Raw genomic sequence first — 17,089 nt, 5'->3', positions numbered from 1 at the left:
ATAATGTACAAGCTTCTGAAAAAATGATTAGGTCTTAGAAAGAGTTTTTTTTTAAAAGGGACCCTCTTTGTGGCTTCGCAATCCATTAGTGTCAAGACTAGGTAGCATAAGAGTCAATCCCAAGCTCGTCTCACTAAACACCTGCATTGGTATATGGCACGTTTTACATGCTTGAAAAGACTAGACCAATCGTGGGAATAACCTCATTTATAATGAGCTTTCCCTTTTGTGCAAAACTTTACTTTCTTGCTTCGTTAATCATGTTAGATATGATAAGTTTGTGCAATCTTACAGTAAAACCCCGGCGATTTCGGCTGATCAATCATCATCCTTTATGTTCAAGTCACATCTTCAAATACCATCAATGTCTCCCACGCAGTCTTTTTTTTCCTTTTCAAGCAAAGAAAGAACAGTATCACAACCTGTAAAGGTATGTTTCAGAAATAAAAGTGTGTGATCACTCATTGCCTAGTGCATTTGAAAGGCCATTGATAGATATTAATCCAAAGATTTTTGCCTCCCCAAACACAATCCATTGTTCGTCTGCCCCTATGTCACGGAATAGCGAAATAGTATTTACAGCATCATCAGTGACTGTTAATCATGACTCGTTTAAGTTCGTGTTTCACAGCATCAGACACATGCTCTATGATTTAAGTGTCAGTCTCTTTATGTGAACATGGTGCTACACTTAAAATACATCACGTGGTGGATAAGATAGAATATCCTGAGCATTTGTTTCTACAACTACCATACTCATCAAAGACTTCATCCACTCTCGTTACAGTTTTGAGGTATTTTATTAAGGTAATATCCAATCATCATACTCGTTAGGAAACACATTGAAACTGTAACAACAGTGGATGTAGTGTTGGATGTGAACATAGACAATATTGGTAGTTTGAATGCTGCTAAAAGAAGGAAGAGCAACATTTAGGGGAAAGGGAATACACAGCGAATCCGGGTTTAAAAACAGCCTAAAAATTGGCAAAGTTTTCTGAGAAATGACAACAGTAAGAAAGAACTTTTAAGGTTTCATTCACAGAAGCTTGCTCAATACAATTTTGAGTACAAGGTAAAGCAACAAATGCTCAGGATGTTCACTGTTATCCACCACTTGATGATGTTTCAAGTTTAGCACCATGTTTACACGAAGAGACTGACACTAGAATCAAGATCGATGTGTCTAATGCAGTGAATCACAGACTTAACTGAGTCATGACTCAAACAATCGATACTGATGTCATTGCTGTTTTGCTATTCCGTGACATAGGGGCAGACAAAATTTGGTTTGCATTTGGAAGGGGAAAAAGTATAAGATATATATCAATCAATGACCTTTCAAATGCACTAGGCATTAAAAGATAACACGTTTGCTGGAAAAGGAACTGCGTTGGTGACATTAATGGAGTTTGGACATGTGACTATAGCATTTAGAATGATGATTGACCAGCCAACATCACCATATGGATTTGATAAGTTTAATGTCATTGAAAACGATACGTGGTTTTGTTATAAGATCGAAATAAAGAAACAGATTGGGTTAACAAGGCAAGAAAATATGTGTTTTTGCAGAATTTATGGATGTGATAAACAATACCACAGTCTTTGTAATTGTTGGAAATCAGCTCTCCGATTGTGAATTGCGGCCTAACGAGTATCCTGATTAGGTATTATGTCCTTACCTTAACAAAGTACCTTGAAACTGAAATACGAGTGGATGAAGTCTTGGATGCGTATGGTAGTTATAGCAACAAATGGTCAGGATATTCTATCTGATCCAACACGTGATGTATTTCAAGTTCAGCACCAAGTTCATATTTAGAGGCAGACACTAAAATCATGGTGCATGTGTCTGATGCAGTGAAACACGAACCTAAACGAGTCATGATTCGAACAGTCCTTAATGATGATGCTGTCACTACTGTTTCGCTATTCCGTCACATAGGCGTAGACAAACTATGGATTGTGTTTAGGAGGTCAAAAGACTTTGGATTAATATCTATCAATAGCCTTTCAAATACACTAGGCAACGAGTGATCTGAGTGATCTGGCACACTTATTGATATCCATGCCTTTACCTGTTGTAATATGGTTCTCTCTTTGCTTGAAAGAGGAAAAAAGACTGCTTGAAAGGGGAAAAAAGAGTATGTGGGAGACATTGATTGCATTTGAAGATGTGACTTTAACAAAAAGAATGATGATTAATCAGACTAAATCACCGGGGTTTTACTGTAAGATCGCACAAACTTAACAGATGGGTATAACATGGTTTACGAAGCAAGAAAACAACTATTTGCGCAAAAGGGAAGGCTTTTTGAGGCTATTCCCTCAACTTGGTCTAGTCTTTTCTAGCATGTAAATCATGCAATATACTTAGGTAGGTGTTCAGGGAGACAAGCTTGGGATTGGCTCTTATGCTACCAACTCCAGGCGAGGACAAAGAGAATAACTTTTTAAAAACTTTTTTTGAGGCCTCATCATTTTGTCAAAAGCTTGTACATTATGGATGTAAGAAAGGATACCGCGGTCATTTTAAATGTGGAAAAAAGGGTATCCCGTGCACTGCGATGTGTGCATGTCATGGTGACTGTGAATACACATGTATTCTTGGCCAAATAGAAGTAATTTTAAATATTTTTTGGTACTATAGTGATTTTATTTTGTTTTAATCATTCTATTGAAAACTCTACATCGAAGAAATAGATTGAGGACTCTTTTTTGAAATTTACGTCATATTTTTTTCGAAAGTGTCAACTTTATATCTAAATATTTACAGCAGGCTAGAATAAGTAGTTTCGGGGATAACTTTAAGCTAAAAGTTTAGTGACCACCACAAAATAAAATCATTTTCTTTACATTTTGAAAAAAGTTGAAAATTTGAATAAAAAAATGATATTTCTATGTCCGCCATTTTGGATATTACCGGAAGTAAGGGTTTTTAATACATATTTCTTATACATTGTATCCATCAGAAGCACCAAAGAAAGGTTTCTACAAAATGTAATGATAGTAGCAATACGTTAAAGCACATTTCAATGACCCTCCCTAAAAAATAAGCTTATTTAAGTAGAATCTCCGCCATGTTGGATTTAAACCGGAAGTAGGGTTTCTGAAGATACCTTATCTATTTAACTTATCCGAAAGTAGTAAAAGACAAAGGTCTGTACCAAATATTAGGTAAGTAGCATGATAATAACGCATTTTTACAAGCTAGCCTTCGATATTGGGCTGATGTAGGTATGACGTCCGCCATTTTGGATTTTAACGGAAGTGAGTCATTTTTTTCAAATGCCTCCCTATCTGAAATAAAAGAGTAATAGTTGAGGAAGGTCTATACCAAATTTCATGCTTGTAACAGGATGTGCACAATTCGTCTGAAATATGCTTGTAGCCGCAGGACTATAATGAGGGGTTTTGGGAGCATCTGTTGGCAGTGCTAACTGTTTATTTTTTTTAATACATTCATGAATCTAAATATTTATTTGTTTTTAATGTTATTAAAACATTGAACAATTGTTTTATTTTCAACAAAAACTTATACATATATTGTTATAAAAGACAATAAAATACTTAATCAAGAGTATTGAAGTGGCTCAATAAATTTCATTTAAGAAATAGATAAGTGAACCCTTAATTGAAAAGAAATCTTTAACATTTTTGGTTAGTGTCAGATCATTAAAAAAACATAATGGAAATTATCAAATTACAAATGTTATTAAAACATTGAATAATTGTTTTATTTTTCAGCAAAATCTTATACATGTTATACATTTATAAAGGACAATAAAATACTTCATCAAGAGTATTGAAATGGCCAAATAAATTTCATGATATATTATATGAGAACTATTAGCAAATGATTAGGTATCGAAAAGAAATCTTTAACATTTTGGGTGGGAAATGATCCAACTATAAATTGAAGTAAGGTTAGCAATGGGGTATCATGTTCTATTGTTCATTGTTATTTTTAATTAGTGACAATACAATTATTTGAAAATAATAAATGGTAGCTTGAAAAATCAGAAAGCAGACTTAAAAGTCATTTGAATGTTTGTCTTATAAATATAATCTGATATGATACATTATTGTTGCCTTTCATTCTATGGCCAAATACAACTCTTTATATGTAACTATTCAGGTGTACCTTCAATGTTTTTAATAGGTATTGTCTTAATTACAAGTATGTATAATTGAAATGAAGTTTACAGTATAAAAACAAGAAATATAAGAAGTTTTCATTATAAAAATGGCATCTGGATATAGTCATTCCTTACATAAAGATATTGTAAGTACTCATAGTCAACATGCAGACCAGACCACAGTGTATTGTGACTTCTGTGAATCTAAAGGGATTTGGAGATGTTTAGACTGTGAATGTCAACCTGCTATGTGTGATAAATGTAAAGATAATATCCATTCAAAAATTGCTAAACACCACAGAATTGAAAGGATAAAAGTAGTGCATAAAAACTTGTCTGGTAGTTTAAAGTTTCATAACATCAAGTGTGAGGAGCATGAGGGTATGTCTTGCAGTCATTACTGCAAGCCTTGCAGTAAAGTTATCTGTTCACTGTGCATTACTCAAACTAAAACTCATAACAAACATCATATTCTTGTTCATGAAGATGACTTTGATGATAAAAAGGAGAAATTTGAGAAAGCACAGAAGAATTTAATTGAGTGGTTCAAAGGTTCAAATAGAATGAAGAAGATAAAAAAAAAAATTGATGAAAAATTTGAACAAATTAAACAAGATATTTTTGATCATAAGAAAAAATGTTTAAGTTTGATTGATATGTATGCTTATGAGCTTAGCAAGGATTTGCAGAAGCGCCAGAAATCAATCTTAATAGATATTGATATAGAACACACTGAAATTGAAGAGACATTAGAAAAATTACAGAATGCATGTAATATACTAGGTTCTAAACCGTGTACAACTAGTGAAGGTGTTATCTTTTTCTTAGAAAACTTTGATAGTTTTTCTGACTCACTAACTGAAGAAATACCTTATGTAACCTATATGTCAGAAAGAAACATACTTTTTCCACATTTTGTGCCAGGAGATTTTTCAGTTCTTAAATTTGGATCTTTAGAAGTTGATGAATTGCAAAATTTGAAGCGTGTGAAAATAAATTATTATTAAAGAGGAGGGTACTAACACCACAGAGAACAATTTATAATTTTGAAGAGATTTTTTTAACAAGAAAATTACTACTCAATCTGCCATTGATTTGTCACCTGATAAATTGTTTTATAAGGTACAAATGTACAAATGATGTAGCATGCCAGAAAAATAACAGTGTTGGGGAAACAAGAGAAGAGGAGGAAATTAATCAAAATTCAGATACTTTATAATCTTTTGAATTGGAAAACTTTTTAAAAGTATTACAGGAGTGCACAGTCAGTAGTATTTGTTACTTTTGTATACTGCTATATCATGTATATATTTTTAATATGATAAAATATTTAAATAAATAATTTTGAAGGCATTATTTTTCAATTTTAACAAACTATTAATTGAATGAAATATAATCAGAATGTCAGAAGTATGTTGTGTTTGTAGGTTAAAATGTTTTCGTCTTGCCTTGGACATCAGTCAATAGTTTCTGAGAATTACAATACACGTTATCGCTATTCCCTGCTAACTCGAGAAAATTTGTACCACTTGAACTATTGACTTCATACAACAGTCATTTTTCCATTGTGGTGTCAGACATTTTGAATTATGATGTCAAAATTTCACGGGGACCTGTGTGATGTCCAGTTATGGCAGACAAATAGCAATAAGGTGTATTAATCAGGCTATTGCATTGGTTGTGGCATAAACAATTTGTATTAAGCTTATTATTCCAGGAGGTATAGTACAATTGGATACCTCATGCATTTTGTGCGCAGATGCCTCATGCATTTTGTACGCAGATGCCTCATGCATTTTGTACGCAGATGCCTCATGCATTTTGTAAGCAGATGCCTCATGCATTTTTGTATGCAGATGCCTCATGCATTTTGTACACAGATGCATCATGCATTTTGTACGCAGATGCCTCATGCATTTTTGTATGCAGATGCCTCATGCATTTTGTATGCAGATGCCTCATGCATTTTGTACGCAGATGCCTCATGCATTTTGTACGCAGTTGCCTCATGCATTTTGTAATCAGATGCCTCTTGCATTTGTACGCAGATGTCCATGCATTTTGTACGCAGATGTCCATGCATTTTGTACGCAGATGCCTCATGCATTTTGTTCGCAAATGCCTCATGCATTTTTGTACGCAGATGCCTCATGCATTTTGTACGCAGATGCCTCATGCATTTTGTACGCAGATGCCTCATGCATTTTGTACGCAGATGCCTCATGCATTTTGTACACAGATGCCTCATGCATTTTGTACACAGATGCCTCATGCATTTTGTACACAGATGCCTTATGTTATGAAGTCATGAAAAAATGCATAGATATTTTATTAATTGAAAAAGTCACTATAACAATATAAGTAATATGAAAATATTATTTTGTGTATTGGATCCTTTGCTAGGCTTTCTTATCCACCAGGCAGTGTTGTATTGACCTTGTGTCATGGATCAAGATTAAGTTTTCTTTGTCAATTCCATATCTCAGATACATAAGTACTGAAACAACTTTATTAAGTGTACGCAATGATTGTAATGTGTACATATGTGACTGGCAGGTTTCATCTGACCTTGACATCATTTTCCTGGTTGATTGGTCAATGTTAATTTGTGTTTTGTTTAATCTATTCTCAGATGCTATATTTAAAAGAGAGACGAGATACCAAAGGGACAGTCAAACTCATAAATCTAAAATAAACTGATAAAATAGACCATGGCTAAAAATGAAAAAGACAAACAGAAAAACAACAGTACACATGACACAACACACATGACAAAACATAGAAAACTAAAGAATAAATAACCCGAAGCCCACCAAAAACTAGGGGTGATCTCATGTGCTCCATAATGGTAAGCAGATCCTGCTCCACATCTGGCACCTGTCGTGTTGCTTATGTGATAACAAATCCAGTAAATAGTCTAATTCGGTAGGTCACATTCATGAAAGGGAAGGGGATTGTAGTTACGACGTAAGGAACATATCCAATATCAATTGTGAAATGCTTATGCCATAACGGTCAACCAACTCGTGATGGCGTCCTTAAAATTTAAGAAGAGATGATTTCAACTTCACCATTTGAGACTCTTGGTTTAATAGCTTCCTTGTGAGCAGCAACCCTGTATCAAGGAAACCATTATAGGAAATGGAAGCACAGAAAAATCGTATCAATATGGAGATATACATGTATACTCCCTATGCAGGTGCTGCTGGAATGTTACTTCTTAGAAATGGAGTGTTCACAATTGGAAAGCTGAAATCATCTCTTTTGTCGTAAAGTTTTATTTTCAACCGACCCTCATTGTCAATTTCTAGATTTAAGTCAAGATATGTCTTAACTGTATCTATAGTATCCTTTATCTCTAGTTCGATTAAGTTGTGCAAAAGGGCAGTTTATTTGGTGTATGGAATGATTGTAAGCTGTACATGTATGTCAATCAGTTTTATATGACCTTAACCTTATTTACACAGTTCATTGGTAAAAAAATAAGTTTTATTTGTTTTATCAGATACTTAAAGGCAAAATATCAACTATGGTACATAGTGTATGGCATGACTGAAATGCTTACATGTCTGTTTGGCAGGGTTCATCTTTCAATGGCCTCATTTGGTTCATTGATCAATTGCAATATTAAGTTTTTGGATTGATTCTGTGTTTTACATGTCGTTTAGTAGGAACAATCTTACCTTTGATGGTATATTGGTCAATGTTGTGAGTTCTCATATACTATAAACAACAGGCTGACTATATTTGGTGTATGATATGATTTTTAATTGTTCATGTCTCTCTGGCAGCAGGATTCATCTGTTCTTGATCTCAGTTTGTAGATCTTTGATAGTGTTAAGTTTATGTGAGTAGGTCCAGTTAGACCCTTTTTGGCCCATAAATATAGCAGTTTTACAAAATTGCTAAAATGTAAACTTTTAGTTATTTATTGGAAAGCAGAATGCTTCTTCTCCATAATTATAGACTGTTTTCAACAATACAATGCACATATATCGGGTACTAGCATCATTAAGTCATGCTAAAATACTGAAATCTTCACAATTTTAGCATTTTTGTTAGATTTTAGACGATTTCTGTGTTCATATTCTTAATATTGAAATGTAAGTTGTATTTGATAAGAAATAACATATATAAAGGTTGAGAATGAACATGTATGCGGCCACTTTCATTTTTGACAAAAAACGATCTGATAAGTGAAATTGTTTGGCTTTTTGATAGGTTTTTCGTATTTAAGCTTGAATCAGAGTGTTTTGTTTAAGTGAATCAGTTAGAATTTTTCACATAAACTAACTGAAGCAACTGAAATAGATTAAAAAGTGTCCAAAATCTTTTGTCAGATGAAACTAAAATTACCGGACCTACTCCTTTAATCATGATAAGTAAAGTAGGCTAGACATTTTAGTGCAATCTTGTTCTTTAGGTATTTTGTTTTGTCCTAATGTGAATATATATCAAATTTCTGTACAAAAAGATACACTTGCATTTATGTTATCAGAACTGTCATTGTTTTAACATATTAATATAAGATTTATTGCCTTTGATAATTATTTCTTATACATCTAGAGATATATCAACATTACAAAAATAATCAGTTTCTTTCCTTTAGGAATACTACTCTGCTCTCGCATAATTATTTTTCAAATTTTGTTTTTTTGCCTTAAAAAATATGAACATTTTATGAATTTTATGCAAAAAATCCATGAGCCATTAATGCATATTTTTGTTGAAGGTTTTGTTGATGTTGGATGTCATACTGTTTATTAAATACTCTTTTTACACTGTATTTTTCATTTGTGTGATATTTTTATTTCAGAGAAAAGGGAAGCAATAAGAAAGAACAGTTAAATGGATTGAAGTATGAAGACATTGGCAAGTTTTTATTATCTGGGATAACAGTGGTCAATTTGACAACTTTAGAACCATTATGGACCAAAATATTAGACCTAACACAGGTATATTGTTATTATCATCCTTCCCTACATCTATATCATGCTCAGTCACTGTTATTCTCTGATCTGGGCTTTGAGACAATCAGGAACATCACAATGTCTAAGAAGATGTTATCAGCATATTACAATGTTACAGGACTGAGGAGACATTATGAAGCTTGCCTTCCTCAAGCATAAAACTGTCTTAGGGAGAGAAAAAGACCAGTAATAGAACGATAAACAGATAATTCAGTTTTCATCGTATAGATATAATTAAATATCAGCCGCTCAACACAATGTGATGGGTTTTAGCTTGTTTTGCTGCTTACACTCTCCAAAAAGGTTCTCATTGTGACTCAGGGCTGATATTTTACGAGTTTCCTGCTTCATTTTTCACTCCTACTGTAGTATATATCCAGGGAGACTTCAAAAAATGGTTTTCCCTTGTCTGTGTATAGGTATTTTATGTATATAAATGATTTTTTTTCTATTTAGATTACAGCTGAGTTTCCTGCCTACAATCTTTTCACTCCTACTGTAGTAGATATTCAGGGAGATTTCAGTCCTTTAGAGATTGTCCTAGGCACGTCAGCTGGTAATCTCTACATGTTAGACCATACTGGACAAGTTAAAGATGGTTGGCCTAAGTCATCTGGGTCGATACATGGACAGGTGAGACAAGTTAAATATGCTTGGCCCAAGTCATCTGCATACATTTTTATTATTATCGATATAGACTAAAGGGAAATAACTTAACTAACTTTTTGACTTGTGTTACAAATACTATGAAGTCATTGACACCATTTTTTAAGTATGGTCTTGAGAAATGATGATAGTCAGTCAGAGTAGTAAAAACAGTTTTATTCCATAATGCCTAGGATCCTAAAAATCTATATTTAAGCTCTTTCAAAACAATAACAAGATATAAAAAATGAAAAGGACTAAATGAATAACGACTAACTTAATGTCAAATTCATGAAATTTTGTGATTATGAAAAACATTTTGGTTTTCAGATAACTGTTGCTGACCTAAATGGTGATGATATCTTAGACATCGTTGCCATAGATACAAGTGGTGATGTCATCTGCTATAACTCTGATGGCAAAACTCAGTGGGAGATTCAGATCACAGGGACATCTACGGCTGGTAGTCGGTTGTATGACGTCAACAATGATAACGTGTTAGATGTCATCATTACAACAAATGTTGGGTAAGTAATGAGGCCCCTCATGGGGTGTCCAAGTAATCACATAATCACAAATAGTTTGCCAATATAATCATATAGTCATTATAAAAAAGAAGATGTGGTATGATTGCCTATAAGACAGCTGTCCACAAGAGACTAACATGAAATAGACATTAACAACTGTAGGTTACTGTACAGCCTTTAACAATGAGCAAAGCCCATTCCGCATAGTCAGCTATAAAAGGCCCTGATATGACAATGTAAAACAATTCAAGCAAGAAAAACCAACGGCCTTATTTATATATAAAAAAAAATGAACGAAAAACAAATATGTTACACATAAACATACAACAACCACTGAATTACAGGCTCCTGATTTGGGACAGGCACATACATAAATAATGTGGCGGGGTTAAACATGTTAGCGGGATACCAACCCTCCCCTAACCTGGGACAGATTTATAACAGTACAACATAAAAACAAACTATAAAAATCAGTTGAAAAAGGTTTAACTCATCAAATATCAAATGGACAAAAATACATGTGGACGTGGCCGGGTACTTGTACATCCTGACAACAAAAAGACACTTGGAACAGATCTGAGAGTACTTGCAGTTATCTGACAGTTATTTCAAAGCCATTAACAACTAATAAAAAAATCATGCATCTAAGACTAAATTATTCACAATGTTTTTAATCAATATGATTAAATGATAAAAATTTCAGTCCTAGTTTATTAAATAATTAAATAATCATGAGATATTTGGTCTGATGATCAAATTTTTACTTTAAAAACGTCCATGTAATCACACAATCAAGTTTAACCAAGTAGAAATATTTTCTAAGCTTGAACGCTCTCTGACTTTGTCAAAATAATGAAATAAAATATCCCACAAATATAGTTTTTCCTCAATCCATGAAAATTAATACACACGTAAATAATTAATCCACAGAAACATAAGTCAATACTGTGAAAAAGGGACTTTTTTGGAGAGACTTATTACGCCTTCTTTGCAATTAAAGTAAAATCATTTAATATCCCCTTATGTATATTTTAATTAAGGAAGATTATATCAAGGACTAGATTGTTATAGAAAATCACAAAATTTAAAGTTTACTTTACAGTACATGTATATAAATGTTCATTTATATTTCAGTGATATTTTTGCATTAGATGGCATAAATGGTCAAATATTACCAAACTGGCCAGTACAGTTAGGGAAGAAGATATCATCCAATGTACTTATTACAAAGATCTCAACAGCTCACTCAACACCAGATATGGTATGGTCTTAAAATTTGTTTTACATGTACAGACAGTATCTATATTAAATTGGTTGAGTTTGAGCAGGATATTTTATTTCCTTATACCGGTAGTCTTTTGTCTTCATAAGAGAGACTTAAAAATAACTATTTAAGAACGGGTATAAATTGTGTGCAAATTATGAAATTGTATGATGATTTAGAATTCTATGACAAAGAAAGTTTACAAACTTAAAAGAGTTCAGATCAGCAATACATTGGCTTACCCTTATAAGAGCAGTAACTGTCTTAAAACGGCAATTTTTAACCCACCTTTGATTTCTTGCCGTTTATTTTTAATGCTATAATAGATTGGTAGAAACTGAAAATTACAAAAATTATCAGCAATACAAGATCTGCCAAAATACTATAATGACCTATCCATTGGCCGACTCTGTATATATATCCCCTTAAATATAGATTTTGTTCCCCTATCATTTGAAGTTTAAACAAGTGCATGACGTAGATATTTATTAATCTCTTGTTAAATTAAAGTTTAGCTTAGAAGAAAGGAAAAAGTAAATAAAAGTTCCTTCAAATTTTGAATTGTGTGAAACCTGCATTATTTAAATGGGTAAAAAGAATGGTGCAATGTTTAATGGTGAATGTAAGACTTACACATTTCTTAGATTTTGAACTGCTGAAAATAACTGTTGTATCTATTTACGTTTCAGTTAGTTTTAACAGATGATGGATATCTACATGTCATCTCAATGGACCTCAAATGTAAAACTAAGTTTACCCTAGGGGAGACAACTCTTGTCCAGTTGTTGGCTCATGACCTTGTGGAAGGGTCAGAAGGATTGGAGATACTAGTTGCCACTAATGACGGAGCATTGATATGTTTAGGAAGCTCTGAGGGACCAACAGATATATTTATAGATGAAGAAAAGGATAAAGAAAGATTGAAATACAGTTTACAAAGTGAAACAAAAAGTCCTAATGATTTTATATTTGGAAGTATAAAGGTATGTGTTATAGTCGGTCTCATTGGGGTCTGAGCGTGACTGATATTTTGTTAGCGTGACATGTGAAAGTCAAATTATAATGTCGTGAAAACGGGAAAGGAGGTCTAGTGGGACCCGTGAAATATAAAAAAAATGAGAATTGCTTACATACATTATAAGTGTAAGCGGTATACATGAATCTGACAAAACAGTAAGCGGGATCCAAGATCGGAAGCCCCCAATGAGACCCCCATTATAGTCTACATGTCCATCCGACAAGGATCATCTAATCTCAATATAAAAAAATGTGGTATTATTGCCAATAAGACAACTATCCGCTCAAGTTCAGATGAAATGAATGTAAGCAATTAAAGGCAACTGTGCAGCTTCAACAATGAGAAAAAAACATTCAGCAGTCAGTCATAATGGTCTCACATGAAAAATATGAAACAATTCAATTTAAAAAAAACCAACCTAAAATGGCCTAATTTAAAACAAACAATTTAAATATGTTGAATTTAAAAGTGCTTAAACATGTTTTTGTGACTGAAATCATTTATAATATCTACCAGAAATTAAGAGAAGAGTATTTTTTAATATTTGTTCAAGGGGAGATAATTAATTCCCATTTGTTGAAGTTAAAATCATTGATGTGCATTAAATCATTTCCATTCTTTTTGAAAGAAATCAAATAAGATTCCAAATTTAACTAAACGTCTTAAATAAGTGAACTTTTGACTATATTGTTATGGCTTTAAGTACTTTTGATAACTTAGATATAGGAAGATGTGGTGTGAGTGCCAATGAGACAACTCTCCATCCAAATAACAATTTTTAAAAAGTAAACCATTATAGGTCAATGTACGGCCTTCAAAATGGAGCCTTGGCTTACACCAAACAACAAGCTATAAAGGGCCCCAAAATAACTAGTGTAAAACCATTCAAACGGGAAAACCAACTGTCTATATTAAAAAAAAGCCAGTTTTGTTGTTGTTGTAAATTTCCATTATTTGTAATGCTTACTGATTTGTTCAGGGTTTTAAAAATGACTACGGAAGATTGAAATGTTTCTTTCCATGTTTTAATCGTTTAAACCAAGACATCCATGAAAACAACAACAAACACTGAAGTTAATGCTGTAGATCTGTTATTCATCACTTTTTCTGCTTGATAGATTGATAGAAAAGCTTAAGGTTTCATCTCTATTTTGAAGCTCTTAGTCTATTTATTTTTCAGCCTAATCTTTACATAACACAATACAGTAGAATAGAAGAAGAGGTCACAGGGTCAGAGTTCTACTTAGAATATGCTATTAGTGATATGTCGAAGAAAGCAGGTCCATATGAAATTAGGGTAAGTCTTATTGAGGTATGGACTATTCCATTTATAATGTAAGTGGGAGGGTGTGAAAGGAGGTTTAATTTTTGCACATATGAAGTGGGTCATTTTTGACATGTAATCTATAAAATGTAAGAAAAATTACTTAGAGAAAGTTTGTTGATCATTGGGGATTTCTGAAGTACTACATCCATATAAAATGGAATAACTGTAAGTTTATCATAAAAATTGACTCACATGCTTAATCATTTATAGATCCTTATATTAGCTAGAAAGTCTAAAATGTGGACTTATTCAAATTAAATTGTTTTGGATGTTTTGTCTACAGATTGAAGACTCATCAGTGGAACTTAAATAGAAACAGTTTTAAGCCAATTCAAATGTGAAGTTGAATAGCATTTAAAAAATAATTCTGAACAGTTGTGCCAAATGCATCTAGGCTTTATATATATATATGTGGTGATGAAAAAAACCTTTGTACTTCGAATAATTCAGCATTTGATAAACATTAGTTTTAGAAAACATATCAACACTATAAGTCTATATTCACGCCCTGTTTAATTAGTGATAAAGTGTAAAGTGTATTTGTTCACTATTTCAGGTTTATTTTGGATTTCATCTGTTACAAAACACAAGCCATGCTGGTCCAGGGGTTTACAGTATAAAAGTTCCTGCCTTTGATGAACCAAGTCATGGACATATAATTGTTGTGATGAGGAATAAACATGGTATGATTGTTACAGACTCATATACAATCAGGTATGTTCTTTATAGCAACAATCATGGATAGAGTTGTAATAGTTCCACTGCAAAAGGTAAAATGAAAAATAGAAAACTATAAGTAGAGCTAAAAAGCATATACTCTTGGTATATATATTTTCCAAAATCCAGGTTTTGTCATGGGGAAAATCCCAAAATAAGTGGTTGACAAACATCAAAGCAATTGAACAGCTTGCAAACACTTATAAAGCAGATGACAAAAAAAATGTATGCTTAAACATTACAAACTCCTATGAAAATCAAAGTAACTCTCACCAAGATACTTGAGTTTGTGAGGTGTTTCTGAAGGGACATTATAATACCCTCAATTAAATTGTGACACTTGTTTTGTTGCCCTCTACTCTATAAAATTTGTCTAAGCATGGAAACACTTGAAAAGATGACGCCTCTGCTTGCATATAAAGTTATAAATAGACAAAAGTAATGTTTAGAATGTACAGATATATGGATGCACAAGTGGATGAACCTAATGCCAGACAAGGTCGCATTAAATGCACCCTCTGCCATGGCAAGGGCATAAAAATAACAGTATGAAAGATTTATATGTTGGGAACTGCAATACTTGGTGTAGATGATTTTTGAATTTTAGCTTTGTTTTGTTTTACTTATTTTGTCCAGATTTTATATTTTTTATTCTTCTATTTTCAGATTTAATCGTTTAATCATGGAAGATTTACAGTGGTTATTAGTGACACCATTTATAGCAATGTTGATTATTTTATTAGTTCTACATGGATTTCCAATGAAAGACTTATTACCATATACACATCAATCCAAAACCAGATAGCACATGGCTTTCAATAGGTTTATTTTATGATTTATGAACAATTCCATCCAATGAAAGGTTGTCTTGGAAAATGTACGAATAAGTGCTACAGAGATATTCAGTGAGAAACTGATATTGTGTACAACCAGACAGCATATGGCTGTCATTAGGTTTTATTTATAAATTATGAACAATTTTTTACAATGAAAGGTTGTCTTGGAAAAATATTAAAAAGTGCTACAGAGTTTAACTGACAGTGAAGAACTGACGTCTTGTCAAATAGAATGTAAAACCAAATAGAATATGCTTTACAATTTGAACTTGCTATTTGTGTATGTTATACAATATTGACATTGTCTCTCCCCTTTTTTTGTCCCAATCTTATTTATCTTTTTCTTAGGCCAAGTTCGGATGGATATCTAGAGTAGATAGGATTGACATGGTCATATATAACACCTGTTATGATTGGATATAGCTTTGCCGCCATTAGAACTCAATGAGCCCTGGGTTGTGGCAGGGTTACTAGAGATTGACTCGATATCCCGGATGTTATGACGTTGATCCAATCAAATTTGAATGTTAACATATTCAGAGTAGGGGCCTTGTATTTCCGGTAATGTAGAGTTCTTACTCTTCAAAATTATTTACCGTTCATATGGAACTAGAGTCAGTACTCGAGTTCCATCCAAACTTGGCCTTATATTTTATAGAAAACTTTTTATTTTAAAAGGAAACCTGAAAAGGTGAGGAATTCAAAGTACAGTCATGTTTTCATTGATAAAAACACATTTGAAATAAACAGATACTTAAAGGGTGTTATTTTTTTTTTTACGTTTAGTGTAAAAGATAGACCTTATTCATTTCCTTTCTTAAACACAATACTTTATTTTAAGAGGGTAACATATAAATACAGTTATGGTCCAAGATATCCATCTAAATCAATTAGCAGATGTTAAAAAAATGTACTTAAGGTCAAGTTACAGTAAATGGGCTATGTCACAGATTTCAGTAAAATTTTGCATACAACTCTGGCTCGATGAACTTCAACTAAAAATCGAAATAATAATGCATTTATCTCATTTATCATTTAAAATATTACTGATTGAATTCTTCCATATTGGTGAGCATTTGTATAGAAAGCACATAAAATCAGCATAAAACCTTCTAAAATTTGTCTTAAAATCGCAAAATCTCTAATTCTACTCCATAGATTTTTCTTAAAAAACTATATGTTGTTGATACATAAATTACCGTTATAATGATGTAAAATAAAGATAGGGTCACCGACTTCGTTTTTACGGTAAACATCATTCAATGTTGTGTTCTTTGTGAAAAATTCCTATAAAACATTGAAATAATCGTAACGTCGCTGTGTTGCGGGTCGTAAAACGTTGATTTTTTGACGTTTTTCACAACCAACAAGGTGAAAAAATGATTATAAGACAACAAACGAAGTCGGTGACCCTATCTTTATTTTGCATCATTATAACGGAATTTTATGTGTCAACAACATACAGTTTTTAAAGAAAAAACTATGGAGTAGAATAATAGATTTGTCGATTTTAAGACAAATTTTGTATGTTTTTTCGCTGATTGTATGTGCTTTCTATACAAATATTCACCCATATTAAAAGAAATCAATCTGCAATATTTCAGATAATAAAAGAGATAAATGCATTATTTTTTCCATTGTCA

The 17,089-nt window shown here is 32.6% G+C and overlaps 1 protein-coding gene across 1 annotated transcript in view; it reads left to right on the top strand.

The window, feature by feature from the left end:
• Positions 1–16,457, top strand: part of LOC134710372 (uncharacterized) — a 31,209-nt gene extending 14,752 nt beyond the window's left edge. The window contains exons 7-14 of the mRNA XM_063570728.1: positions 8,959–9,097; positions 9,569–9,745; positions 10,088–10,284; positions 11,419–11,545; positions 12,238–12,531; positions 13,747–13,863; positions 14,450–14,607; positions 15,277–16,457. Of these exons, the coding sequence (XP_063426798.1) occupies positions 8,959–9,097; positions 9,569–9,745; positions 10,088–10,284; positions 11,419–11,545; positions 12,238–12,531; positions 13,747–13,863; positions 14,450–14,607; positions 15,277–15,415 (1,348 nt within the window). The 3' untranslated portion in view covers positions 15,416–16,457. The remainder of the gene's footprint in view (positions 1–8,958; positions 9,098–9,568; positions 9,746–10,087; positions 10,285–11,418; positions 11,546–12,237; positions 12,532–13,746; positions 13,864–14,449; positions 14,608–15,276) is intronic.
• The last annotated feature ends 632 nt before the right edge of the window (positions 16,458–17,089 follow it).

This window comes from Mytilus trossulus, chromosome 3, assembly GCF_036588685.1.
Source record: "Mytilus trossulus isolate FHL-02 chromosome 3, PNRI_Mtr1.1.1.hap1, whole genome shotgun sequence".
In the NCBI taxonomy this organism is placed as follows: Eukaryota; Metazoa; Mollusca; class Bivalvia; order Mytilida; family Mytilidae; genus Mytilus; species Mytilus trossulus.
The sequence above is the reverse complement of the archived record's forward strand: the minus strand, read 5'-3'. Positions and strand labels throughout refer to the sequence as shown.